At 44.7% G+C, this 16,485-nt stretch overlaps 1 protein-coding gene across 3 annotated transcripts in view; it reads left to right on the top strand.

Moving 5' to 3' along the window:
• The window catches only part of LOC112249494 (tetratricopeptide repeat protein 28-like), a 349,205-nt gene that overhangs the window by 218,834 nt on the left and 113,886 nt on the right, over positions 1-16,485 (top strand). For all 3 annotated transcript variants that reach the window (XM_042320594.1, XM_042320593.1, XM_042320595.1), the window contains one exon: positions 9,909-10,056. In XM_042320594.1, the coding sequence (XP_042176528.1) occupies positions 9,909-10,056 (148 nt within the window). The remainder of the gene's footprint in view (positions 1-9,908; positions 10,057-16,485) is intronic.

The following is a 16,485-nucleotide window of genomic DNA, read 5'->3' as shown; positions in this document are numbered from 1 at the left end:
CTGGTCCTGTCACACTTAGAGTACTGCCCAGTTATATGGTCAATCCCTGGTCCTGTCACACTTAGAGTACTGCCCAGTTATATGGTCAATCCCTGGTCCTATCACACTTAGAGTACTGCCCAGTTATATGGTCAATCCCTGGTCCTATCACACTTAGAGTACTGCCCAGTTATATGGTCAATCCCTGGTCCTATCACACTTAGAGTACTGCCCAGTTATATGGTCAATCCCTGGTCCTATCACACTTAGAGTACTGTCCAGTTGTATGGTCAATCCCTGGTCCTATCACACTTAGAGTACTGCCCACTTATATGGTCAATCCCTGGTCCCATCACACTTAGAGTACTGCCCAGTTATATGGTCAATCCCTGGTCCTGTCACACTTAGAGTACTGCCCACTTATATGGTCAATCCCTGGTCCCATCACACTTAGAGTACTGCCCAGTTATATGGTCAATCCCTGGTCCTGTCACACTTAGAGTACTGCCCAGTTATATGGTCAATCCCTGGTCCTATCACACTTAGAGTACTGTCCAGTTGTATGGTCAATCCCTGGTCCTATCACACTTAGAGTACAGTTATATGGTCATCTGCAGCAAAGAAAGATATAAAAAAGCTCTAAACAGGACTGCCAGATTAGCTCTTCATTGCTCTAAACAGGGCTGCCAAATTAGCTCTTCATTGCTCTAAACAGGGCTGCCAGATTAGCTCTTCATTGATCTAAACAGGGCTGGTAGATTACCTCTTCATTGCTCTAAACAGGGCTGCCAGATTAGCTCTTCATTGCTCTAAACAGGACTGCTAGATAAGCTCTTCATTGCTCTAAACAGGGCTGCCAGATTAGCTCTTCATTGCTCTAAACAGGGCCGCCAGATTAGCTCTTCATTGCTCTAAACAGGGCTGCCAGATTAGCTCTTCATTGCTCTAAACAGGGCTGCCAGATTAGCTCTTCATTGCTCTAAACAGGGCTGCCAGATTAGCTCTTCATTGCTCTAAACAGGGCTGCCAGATTAGCTCTTCATTGCTCTAAACAGGGCTGCCAGATTAGCTCTTCATTGCTCTAAACAGGGCTGCCAGATTAGCTCTTCATTGCTCTAAACAGGGCTGCCAGATTAGCTCTTCATTGCTCTAAACAGGACTGCCAGATTAGCTCTTCATTGCTCTAAACAGGGCTGCCAGATTAGCTCTTCATTGCTCTAAACAGGGCTGCCAGATTAGCTCTTCATTGCTCTAAACAGGGCTGCCAGATTAGCTCTTCATTGCTCTAAACAGGGCTGCCAGATTAGCTCTTCATTGCTCTATCCCTATGAATATTATCCAAATACATCAGAATCTCTCATGGCTTCACGTTGAAAGTAAATTGCTATCCAGTCAGATTTTCTTTAATAATGTTATATATTTTTTTTAAACACAGTATTCTTCAGGCCAGTTAGTACATATTAGCAACAGGCATAACCACCAAACTAGACAGGTAAATTCAGGGCATCTAAGACAACCCAAGCTAAGGACAAATCGCCTTAGATCTACAGTTTTATATAGATCCATAGCTGAATGGAACTCTTTATCCATATTTCTCAGGCAAAAAGTAAATCCACTTTCAGGAAAAAAATAAAGAACATCTAATGTGACAGACCATATGACTGGACAGCAAATAGAAAACATCAACTGAATGTTAAATGGGTTTCCTTTCATGTATTTTACTTGTCTACTTGTTAACTGTTTGTAACGTCTTCATTTGTAATTGTTTGTAATATCTTATTAATTGGTGGACCCCAGGAAGATTAGGTAATGTTACGGCGTTACAGCTAACGGGGACACTATACACATACACACCACACACATACACACCACACACATACACACCACACACACCACATACATACACACCACACACATACACACCACACACACCACATACATACACACCACACACATACACACCACACACATACACACCACACACACCACATACATACACACCACACACATACACACCACACACATACACACCACACACACCACATACATACACACCACACACATACACACCACACACACCACATACATACACACCACACACATACACACCACACACACCACATACATACACACCACACACATACACACCACACACATACACACCACACACATACACACCACACACACCACATACATACACACCACACACATACACACCACACACATACACACCACACACATACACACCACACACATACACACCACACACATACACACCACACACATACACACCACACACATACACACCACACACATATACACCACACACATACACACCACACACATACACACCATACACACCACATACATACACACCACACACATACACACACTACCCACATACACACACTACACACACACACACATACACACACACACATACACACCACACACATACACACACTACCCACATACACACCACACACATACACACCACACACATACACACACTACCCACATACACACCACACACATACACACCACACACATACACACCACACACATACACACCACACACATACACACCACACACATACACACACTACCCACATACACACCACACACATACACACCACACACATACACACCACACACATACACACCACACACATACTACCCACATACACACCACACACATACACACCACACACATACACACACTACCCACATACACACCACACACATATACACCACACACATACACACCACACACATACACACTACCCACATACACACCACACACATACACACTACCCACATACACACCACACACATACACACCACACACATACACACACTACCCACATACACACCACACACATACACACCACACACATACACACCACACACATACACACACTACCCACATACACACCACACACACCCACACACATACACACCACACACATACACACCACACACATACACACCACACACATACACACCACACACATACACACCACATACATATACACCACACACATACACACACTACCCACATACACACCACACACATACACACACTACCCACATATACACCACACACATATACACCACACACCCACACACATACACACACTACCCACATACACACCACACACATACACACCACACACATACACACCACACACACAAACACACCACACACCCACACACATACACACACTACCCACATACACACCACACACATACACACCACACACATACACACACTACCCACATACACACCACACACATACACACCACACACATACACACCACACACATACACACACACACATACACACCACACACATATACACCACACACATACACACACTACCCACATACACACCACACACACACACCACATACACACACCACACACATACACACCACACACATACACACCACACACATACACACCACACACATACACACTACCCACATACACACCACATACACACCACACACATACACACCACACACATACACACCACACACACACACACACACATACACACCACACACATACACACCACACACATACACACCATACACACACATACATACACACCACACACATACACACACTACCCACATACACACCACACACACACACCACACACATACACACCACACACATACACACTACCCACATACACACCACACACATACACACCACACACATACACACACACACACATACACACCACACACACACACCACACACATACACACCACCACATACACACCACACACATACACACCACACACATACACACACTACCCACATACACACCACACACATACACACCACACACATACACACCACACACCACACACATACATACACCCACACACACCACATACACACACACACATACACACACTACCCACATACACACCACACACATATACACACACACACACACCACACACATACACACCACACACATACACACACTACCCACATACACACCACACACATACACACCACACACATACACCCACACACATACACACCACACACATACACACCACACACATACACACCACACACATACACACACTACCCACATACACCACACACATACACACCACACACATACACACACACATACACACCACACACATACACACACACACATACACACACTACCCACATACACACCACACACACCCACATACACACCACACACATACACACCACACACATACACACCACACACATACACACCACACACATACACACCACACACATACACACCACATACACACCACACACATACACACACTACCCACATACACACCACACACATACACACACACACACATATACACCACACACATATACACCACACACCCACACACATACACACACTACCCACATACACACCACACACAAACACACCACACACATACACACATACACACACACACATACACACCACACACATACACACCACACACATACACACCACACACATACACACCACACACATACACACCACACACATACACACCACACACATATACACCACACACATACACACCACACACATACACACATACACACCACATACATACACACCACACACATACACACACTACCCACATACACACCACACACATACACACCACACACACACATACATACACACCATACACACACTATACACATACACACCACACACATACACACCACACACCACACACATACACACACTACACACATACACACCACACACATACACACCACACACATACACACCACACATACACACACTACCCACATACACACCACACACATACACACTACCCACATACACACACACACATACACACCACACACATACACACCACACACATACACACCACACACATACACACCACACACATACACACCACATACATATACACACACACATACACACACTACCCACATACACACCACACACATACACACACACACACATACACACCACACACATATACACACACACCACACACACATACACACACTACCCACATACACACCACACACATACACACCACACACATACACACCACACACAAACACACCACACACCCACACACATACACACACTACCCACATACACACCACACACATACACACCACACACATACACACCACACACATACACACCACACACATACACACACTACCCACATACACACCACACGCATACACACCACACACATACACACCACACACATACACACCACACACATACACACACTACCCACATACACACCACACACATACACACCACACACATACACACCACACACATACACACCACACACACTACCCACATACACACCACACACATACACACCACACACATACACACACTACCCACATACACACCACACACATACACACCACACACATACACACCACACACATACACACCACACACATACACACCACACACATACACACACTACCCACATACACACCACACACATATACAACACACACATACACACCCTACACATACACACACACCCACATACACACCACACACACACACCCACACACACACACATACACACCACACACATACACACCACACACATACACACCACACACATACACACCACACACACACATACACACACTACCCACATACACACCACACACATACACACCACACACATATACACCACACACATACACACCACACACATACACACCACACACATACACACACTACCCACATACACACCACACACATACACACCACACACATACACACACTACCCACATACACACCACACACACCCACACCCATACACACCACACACATACACACCACACACATATACACCACACACATACACACCACACACATACACACCACACACATACACACCACATACATATACACCACACACATACACACACTACCCACATACACACCACACACATACACACACTACCCACATATACACCACACACATATACACCACACACCCACACACATACACACACTACCCACATACACACCACACACAAACACACCACACACCCACACACATACACACCACACACATACACACCACACACATAGACACCACACACATACACACCACACACCCACACACATACACACACTACCCACATACACACCACACACATACACACCACACACACACACACACACACTACCCACATACACACCACACACATACACACACTACACACATACACACCACACACATACACACCACACACATACTACACACACACACCACACACATACACACCACACACATACACACACTACCCACATACACACCACACACATACACCACACACATACACACCACACACATACACACCACACACATACACACACTACCCACATACACACCACACACATACACACCACACACACACACCACACACATACACACACTACCCACATACACACCACACACATATACACACACACATTCACACCCTACACACACACACTACCCACATACACACCACACACACCCACACACCACACACCCACACACCACACACATACACACCACACACATACACACCACACACATACACACCACACACATACACACCACACACATACACACCACACACATACACACACTACCCACATACACACCACACACACCCACACACTACACACCACACACATACACACCACACACACCCACATACACACCACACACATACACACACTACCCACATACACACCACACACATACACACACTACCCACATACACACCACACACACCCACACACTACACACATACACACCACACACACCCACATACACACCACACACATACACACACTACCCACATACACACACCACACACACACACACTACCCACATGCACACCACACACATACACACCACACACATACACACCACACACACCCACACACTACCCACATACACACCACACACACCCACACACTACCCACATACACACCACACACACACACACACACACATACACACACACTACCCACATACACACCACACACACCCACACACTACCCACATACACACCACACACACCCACACACTACCCACATACACACCACACACATACACACCACACACACCCACACACTACCCATATACACACCACACACACCCACACACCACACACACTATACACATACACACCACACACACCCACACACTACACACATACACACCACACACATACACACCACACACAGTATACACATACACACCACACACACCCACACACTACACATATACATGCCACACACTACACACATACACACCACACACACTACACACATACACACCACACACACATACACACCACACACACATACACACCACACACACATAGATGTGAATGGGCCATGGAAATATTTTTAGGGTATATCAAGGTAAACTTGAGCATGTGCGTGTGTGTGTGCGTGTGTGGCCTACATGGTGTGTTCTGACTGCTGAGATTAATGGCAGAGAGAGAATTCTTTTAAGGCTGTGCGGTGCATCGATTCTGTCATCTTCCACCGTCGCTCTTTGATTTATGCATTTATGCACGTGCTTGTGTTTGCAATATTTTAATGCCCTCTCCAAAGGGTATAAGCTTAAATGCTTGCATGTAGGGCAGGAGGGAGGATAAATAAAGGAGATGTCAGTTTTAGTTTGAAGCAAAGGCTTTTTTCACATTTCTTTCTCGCCTCTCCCTCGCTCTCGCTCCTCTCTCATTCCCCTCTGAGAGCCAAGCAGTGAGAGGTGTGTAGTAGAGCAGTCATATAGTAAATCTAATCAAAGAGAGAAGTGCTTTTAAATGTCTGTTGTTCCCCGGGGCAGAACGTCTCTGAGGCTGTCTCTCTGCTCCTACAGCAAGCAGCCCAAACTCAGTCTCAGCCGCCACCAGACGTAATTAATATCGAGCGGGCGCACTGGCCCTCGTTCCCCTCCTTTAATAACAGTGTTAGAACAAAGGTTAATGCTTTGAATCAAATCTCTGTCCTCATCCGTTTCAGTGGAGTTGTGATGCAGGGAGGGGGGAAGCAGAGAGAGATTGGTAATCAACAGAGGGCTTGGAAGGAAGAGAAATTAATTACTGTTCTCCATAAATTCAGTGTCATGTCTCATTTTCCCTAATCCCCTCCCCTTTTGCCCTCCCCTACTGGTGCTAGGCGAGAGGTAGGCCACACTAATGAAAAGGCCTCTTAGATGCTAATAACAAATTACCCTCCGTGTCACTTTTGAAAGATTCTGCTACTGCAGTCAGAGTCTCCTAGCCTCAAAGAATGATAGGATCTCTGTGGTTAGCCTGGGCTCCCTGTCAGACTGCAGGTTAGCCTGGTCTCCCTGTCCTAGTCAGACTATTAGACAGCCCTGGAGAGAGAGGGGAGGGAGAGGAAGCTGGTATCCTGGAAGTGGATTATGTTGGAAGATGGTTGGATTGTATTGTGTTGTGTTATATTACTGAGATCTGTATTATGGCCTAGTTTGGTCTGTTTAGAGGGGAACACTGTAGTGTAACTTTTTGCATTTTTTATATCATCCCAAATCTGGCGTAGATTTAGTGGTTTGGCTGGAGTAGGTTGTAAACTGGGCTGGTTCCATATTTCCCCGAGGCTGGGTAGCTGCTGATCCAGGGCTAGAGCTGAGAAGGGCTGGGTTCTGTTCTGTACTGTTATTTGTCTCAGATCAGACAGACAGACAGGCCAGGAAACATCCCTGTTCATCCCTACTGCCTCTGATCTGGTGGACTCACTAAACACAAATGCTTTGTTTGTAAATTATGTCTGAGTGTTGGAGTGTGCCCCTGGCTATCCGTCAATAAAAGAAAACGAGACAATTGTGCCGTCTGGTTGGCTTAATACAAGGAATTTGAAATGGTTTATATTTTACTTTTTATTTTGATACTTAAGTGCATTTGTGCAATTCCATCTACTTTTGATACCGAAGTATATTTAAAACCAAATACTTTTAGACTTTTACTCAAGTAGTATTTTACTGGGTGACCTTCACTTTTACTTGAGTAATTTTCTGTTAAGGTATCTTTACTTTTACTCAAGTATGACAATTGAGTACTTTTGACCAACACTGCTCTACAGGCTACACATAGACAAGGGAGATGCTGCTGTCATCAAAATATTGGGTTTTTGGGTAAAGGACTGCTTTGGTCACATGATCTGTGCCTCTCACTGGTGTTAAATAAATCCCACTTCAACCACCATGTGACTGGCTGTGAGCAGTGGGAACAGACTGATGGAAGAAGAGGAAGTCAAACAGTTGTTTCTACTTCAAGGCTCCAAACTATTGAAAAGCCCAGATGTATAGAAACAGTCCATGGCAGATTCAGGGTGGGGGTTTATGTCATTATAGCAACGCTGTGAAAAATAGAGTGTCTGGAGTATTTATGTCCTTTTATGATGCTACAGAGCATCTCTGTTGTGTAGACTAGCTCTCTCTAACTCTCTAAGTTCTTTCAACAAAATCTAAGAGAAATCCCTATACTCCACGCTTGTGTGCTAACGATTCCCACTGCAAACAAAAAATAAACAATTTGTGTGACTAGAAAATAATGTCACGCTCTTGAGAAATGCAACCGATGGGTGTGTATCATGTGCATTTATGTAAAACGTATTTTCCAATTAACAAGTATAGGAACACACAACGATCCCTCTATTATGGGAATACAAAGGAGAGTAGAGTCATGTACTCTAAAAACAGCTTATGTTGAAAAAATGCAAATGGCATTAAATGAGTGTCTGGTAATGTGTTTGTGTGTAACCCCATGATGTAGGGCTAGACTACAGTACTGACGTCTCTCTCTCTCTCTCTCTCTCTCTCTCTCTCTCTCACTCTCTGTCTCTCTACAGGCATACTTCCGACAGGGTGTTGCCCTTCAGTACCTTGGTCGCCATGCCGACGCGCTGGCCGCCTTTGCCTCGGGGCTGGCCCAAGACCCCAAGAGCCTGCAGCTACTGGTGGGCATGGTGGAGGCTGCCATGAAGTCCCCACTACGAGGTAACGTGTCTCTCGTACTATATGTCTGTGTTCTCCTCTCTGCCTTTCTAACTGGCGCTAATCTTCCTCCTTCTGTCAGTCAGTAAATGTGTCAGTGTGACTCTAGCAGTATGTCGGTAGTGACTACAGCATATCTTTATATCCACCTGTATTTTCTTGGCAGACTGTCTCCTTGTCTGTCCATCTCAGTGTATTTGTGAAGGAGTCCCCTTGACTGACAGGACTGTTTAAGATACTCTTAACTACCTGATACATGTCTTGCCAGTCACGCTGATCAGAAAGACACTTCTTTATCATAATAGTAAGCTTCCAACAATAAGGCCCTTGTCTCTGGCTGCCCCTTTTGAAGCCTATTTTCCAAAGCCAAAGTGGACGTATAAGTAGATTAGTATCCAGGCCAGGGCTTTGAGTAAATTGTGACTTCCCTGCTCCATGATGTGTGTGATATATCAGGAAGCTGCAATGACCTGGCCCTTTGAGGCCAGACGCAGGGGCCTCCTTTCAAACAAAACTGGAATCCATTTCACTTGTGCAACTGACCGCTGCAGAGGATTTAATAAGCTGCTATCCTAACTCCAACAGAGACTCTGAGTCATCCTGTGCTCTCTCTTTGTCATCACCAAAACCACCAACCTCCTCATATACTATACACATGAATAAATACAAGCCTGTTGTAACAGTTCAACGTTTTACTGGCCTCCACAGGCAGTTCAGTGGATCCGCATGGCTTTGTTCTGTTCTTTTCTGTTCTGTTCAGAGAGGAGTCATTGGGATTTAGGCTGCTTGGAGGGCCTCTCTCAATCCCTGTTAGCAAAAGGCTGTATCTGAATACATGGAAAAAACACAAGCAAAGAGTGAAGAGCCCATCTGAGGTACATTGATGACATAAGCCTTGTCACTGGAAGCGTAACAGTAAAAGGGCGTGGGAGTGGGCCCAGCACCAAACACCAAACACTGTGGACCTGGCTGGGCCTCTCTCAGTAGGAGAGGATAAACTGTTTTTTTCAATCTCTTAATTGTTTAGCGCGTTTCCCGTGGTGCCAGGGAATGAAGTAGCTAGCGACGGAGGGAGACAGTCCAAGGTGTGTTGGAGGGGGGCTGTGTCGGGGGATTAAGAGCAATGATCCTCTCAGATTGGCTCCTGACACAGGGGTAAGATAATCAGCGTTACGGCAGCAAACAGGGAGGATAATCCGTGTTAAGCAGCCAAAGCCATGTGATAAGGGAAAGGAAGGAGAGCATTGCTTTCTCTCGCTGAAGTCAAAGATGGCTGTTTTCCTGCCAGGCCCTCTTATCGGTGGGGTAACACCCCTTCCAGGGTTACCTGGGTATTACCAAACCCACCCATTTCATTTCCCCCTCGCTTGGAGTTTGGTGTTGTTTTACGTCTCACTTAACCTGCCTTAAGGACATCCACACAGGCATCTCTTTATGCTCCAAATTCACTGTAATGTTTTTCCGTACGTGTTTGGTTTTTATTCTGTCATTGGGCATAGCGACACAGATAAAGGAGTCGCCACGCAAACATTGGACGAAGAACACAAATCATTAAAGCAAGAAAACATATTCAAGGCCCTTGTCTTCAAGGAGACCAACAGTGTGTATAATTCCCCTGAAGCTCACTTTATCACCACTATTTGTGTTTACTTTGCTTTAGCATTGCAGTGTTTTATTCCCACTGTGGCTTTGCCCAACTGTTCCCCCACACAATGCATTAAAGGGATTTTCCATGAGTCCAGAGCTGAGCAGCAGACAGTGCTCTCATGTGACTCCTACTGTACTGTCCTCCTTTGTGCTTCTCACAACAAAGCTCTCAAAGTAGGGAAAAGTGCTCTCAGAACCCTCTCCATCTCTGTCTCTCTTCTCTTCTGCTTATGATCATTATGTCAGCTTCGAACTGCTCAGATATCAAGGTTTTGATGCATGTTTTTTCCCACATTGAATATCATTGAGTGAAATTAAAGAGGCAAACCAGGCCCGGGCAGTAGCCAGTGTTGAGCACAGACGGGCTTGGTTCTGTTCTGTTTCTGTTTTTCCCATGATCTTGGACCAGCTCTGAAGTTCTCTGAGCGTTGGAGGGGAAACAATGTCACCATAATTATTATGCATTTTTCCAATTCATTGTTACCATTAGATCGCACTATTCATATTATGTCATCTTGGAAGGAGTGATGCAGATACAGAAATATACTACAGAAGTAGAACATCGTAGTAGAAAAGTAGTATACATGTAATATATAGTATATATATACGGTTCAGTATATATTATGGAGATGCAAACAGAAGTGCAGGAGGGTGTCAGCCCCTCTCAGCAGTCAGCTCTCTACCTCCTCAAAGTCACAGACCCATAGAGCAGAATGGGTGGTGGCGATGGCTCGTGAAATGGGAAGGTGAAATGAGTCATAGTTGTATTCAAAGGCAGGGGAAAACAGAATGAATGTACACTACATGGGTTTGTTATTGTCACCAGCCGCCCAGGGGAAATGGTAAAGGCTGTCAAACGCCTACCCTATACCAGACCCAGGCTGAGATCAAGCCTCTTCTATATGAGTCCAAGCCTGAGAGGAGGAGAAGGAACTATATATATGAATGTACGGTATCTTTTTGTGTACATGTGCATACAGCGAGTACATATTGTATGTAGATGATATTTACTCTATGTTTCTAAAAGGACCGGTTGAGAAAGAAAGAAAAACAGAGTTTTAGATAGAGAGAGATAGAAAAAGAGAGAGAGAGATAGAAAGAGAGAGAGATAGAAAGAGAGAGAGAGAGAGAGAGAGAGGGATAGAAAGAGAGAGAGAGAGAGAGAGATAGAAAGAGAGAGAGAGAGAGAGAGAGATAGAAAGAGAGAGAGATAGAAAGAGAGAGAGAGAGAGAGAGAGAGAGATAGAAAGAGAGAGAGAGAGAGAGAGAGAGAGAGGGAGAGAGAGAGAGAGAGAGAGAGAGAGGGAGAGGGAGAGATAGAAAGAGAGAGAGATAGAAAGAGAGAGAGTGAGATAGATAGAAAGAGAGAGAGAGAGAGAGAGATAGAAAGAGAGAGAGTGAGATAGATAGAAAGAGTGAGATAGATAGAAAGAGAGAGAGGGAGAGATAGAGAGAGAGAGAGAGAGAGAGAGAAAGAGAGAGAGAGAGAGATAGAAAGAGAGAGAGAGAGATAGATAGAAAGAGAGAGAGGGAGAGATAGAAAGAGAGAGAGAGAGAGAGAGAGAGAGAGAGATAGAAAGAGAGAGAGAGAGATAGATAGAAAGAGAGAGATAGATAGAAAGAAAGAGAGAGAGAGAGAGATAGAAAGAGAGAGAGATAGATAGAAAGAGAGAGAGAGATAGATAGAAAGAGAGAGAGAGATAGATAGAAAGAGAGAGAGAGAGAGAGAGAGAGAGAGAGAGAAAGAGAGAGAGAGTGAGATAGATAGAAAGAGAGAGAGAGAGATAGAAAGAAGAGAGAGAGAGAGAGATAGATAGAAAGAGAGAGATAGATAGAAAGAGAGAGAGAGATAGAAAGAGAGAGAGAGAGAGATAGAAAGAGAGAGAGAGCGAGAGAGAGATAGATAGAAAGAGAGAGAGAGATAGATAGAAAGAGAGAGAGAGATAGATAGAAAGAGAGAGAGAGAGAGAGAGAGAAAGAGAGAGAGTGAGATAGATAGATAGAAAGAGAGAGAGAGAGAGAGAGAGATAGATAGAAAGAGAGAGAGAGAGATTGAAAGAGAGAGAGAGAGAGAGAGAGAGAGAGATAGAAAGAGAGAGTGAGATAGATAGAAAGAGAGAGAGAGAGAGAGAGAGAAAGAGAGAGAGAGAGATAGATAGAAAGAGAGAGAGAGAGAGAGAGAGAGAGAGAGAAGAGAAAGAGAGAGAGTGAGATAGATAGAAAGAGAGAGAGAGAGAGAGAGAGAGATAGAAAGAGAGAGAGAGAGAGAGAGAGAGATAGAAAGAGAGAGAGAGCGGCAAACAAAGGGTTCTCAATACTATTCAACATGGCCTCCCAGGCAGAGTGTACAGTTTGTGTGCAGTGGTGTAAAGTAAAAATACTTTAAAGTACTACTTATTAAGTAGTTGTTGGGGGTATCTGTACTTTACTATTTATATTTTTGATAACTTTTACTTTTAATGGTCCATTCACACACATATCAAGAGAACATCCCCAGTCATCCCTACTGCCTCTGATCTGGTGGACTCACTAAACACACATTCTTCATTTGTAAATGATGTCTGAGTGTTGGAGTGTGCCCCTTAGTATCCGTAGATAAAATAAAAACAGAAAATGGTGCCGTCTGGTTTGATTATTATAAGGATTTTTTAAAATGATTTATACTTTTACATTTTATACTTTAGTATATTTTAGTAATTACATTTACTTTTGATAGTTAAGTATATTTAAAACCAAATAATTTTAGAGTAGTATTTTACTGGGTGACTTTCACTTGAGACATTTTCTATTAAGGTATTGTATCTTTACTTCTACTCAAGTATGACAATTGGGTACTTTTTCCAGCACTGTATGTGTGTGTTTTATATACATTCAGTGGCCAGTTTATTAGGTACATCAACCCATTCATGAAAATGGTTCACTCCTACAGACAGTGAGTCACATGGCCATGGCTTGCTATACTGAAGAGAAAAAAAGTACAGACCTTCCATATGCCGTAATCTTCAAACATGAGTGGTTTGATGATTAACGAACAAGAAATCAACTTTCTAGAACACAATAACAATAGACTTGCGTGACGTGTCACATTCACCCCAGTATCCATCGAGGCGTAGAGGCGTTCATGTACTGTTTGATTGAATGTTAGATGGGGCAAAACAAGTGGCCTAAGTGACGTTGAGCGTGGTATGATCGTCGATGCCAGGCTCGGTGCTGGTTCCAGTATCTCAGGAACGGCCGGGCTCCTGGGCTTTTCACGCACGACAGTGTCTAGGGTTTACCAGGAATGGTGCAACAAACCAAAACCATCCAGTCATCAGCAGTCCGTTGATGACAAGTCGAAGGTGAATGGAAAGAATCGTGCAAAATAACAGGCGGGCCACATACAGTCAAATAACTGAGCAGTAGAACAGTGGTGTGCAGAACCGCATCTCAGAACGCACAACCTGGATCCGGATGGGCTATTGCAGCAGCCGACCACACCGGGTTCCACTCCTATCAGCTTAAAACAGGAAGAAGCAGCTCCAGTGGGCACACGATCACCAAAACTGGACTATTGAGGAGTGTAATAACATTGCCTGGTCCGGCAAAACCCGGTTCCTGTTTCATCGTGCTGATCTCATGGCTGCTGGCAGAGTCCGGGTTTGGCATAAGCAACGTTCGTCCATGGCCCCATCCTGTCTGGTGTCAACGGTACTAGATGGGTGCACCTAGCAAACTGTGTGTGTGTGTGTGTGTGTGTGTGTGTGTTCCTGCTCATCCCCCTGATGTGTGTGAGACGTTGCCCTAACTACCTGTTTATGGATCCAGCAGCCATGACACTTTTTACTGGTATTTCAATGTTTGATTTATGACACCACTCTGTGTGTCACTTTAAATGCAATTACCAGCTATGAATGGATATGATATGCACACGCCGTCTCTGCCAGCGCTACATTCTTCCAACCGCTGGAAAACAAGTGATGCTCTTGAAAGAGCATCATCAATCCTATTTTTGAGGGCTTGTGTGGAGCCTGGAGATGTGTTTCCTATTGTGTGTGTGGTGAATATTAGATTCCAAGTGGGTGGCTTGGTACCAGGCTATTCAGGTAGTGTTCATGTGTATTTTGTTATTGGTTATTTGTCCGATGAGTGTCATTCTCTTTAAGTGCATGGGTATTACTGATATAGTAACAGGTGTATAGTACACCTGACTGCAGGCATGATCTACCTTGTGCAGGTACAGTACTACAGAAAAACCTCTGTGGGAGAGGAGTTGACCTAATTAACTGCAACTCTGCTCAAAATATTTGCACAAGGGGCATAGTTATTCCCCATCCCCCTTCATGTACATTCACTTGCACTCACATACAGTACACACACTCACACATACAGTGTACACACACTCACACATACAGTACACACACTCACACATACACTACACACACGCACACACATACATAAGATGTCACCCCTGTTCCCATCCCCCTCCTTGTCAGCCCCAGTCTGCTGCCAAGGCTGTAGTCTGCCAGCGGGCTGTCTGGCTGTCTGTCTGTCTGGCTGGCTCAGTATACTAGAGGGGCTGTGGATCCCAAAAGCCTGCGTGGCCCACCATTGATTTATGTCATTGTGTGCATTTTCAGCCTTCCCAGAGGTCACCTCGTGCGTCTCCTCTCCACATTCCTCTGCCTCTGTCCCCTGAGTTACCAGCAGCATGTTCGCCATCACTTTTAACACTCAGCCGCCCTCAAAACCCACTCAGGCTTCTCTTCTCTCTCAAACCGCAGAATCATTTCAAAGCAGTATAAT

Source organism: Oncorhynchus tshawytscha, linkage group LG04, assembly GCF_018296145.1.
Source record: "Oncorhynchus tshawytscha isolate Ot180627B linkage group LG04, Otsh_v2.0, whole genome shotgun sequence".
Lineage (NCBI taxonomy): Eukaryota > Metazoa > Chordata > Actinopteri > Salmoniformes > Salmonidae > Oncorhynchus > Oncorhynchus tshawytscha.
This window is presented reverse-complemented; position numbering and strand designations above follow the sequence as displayed.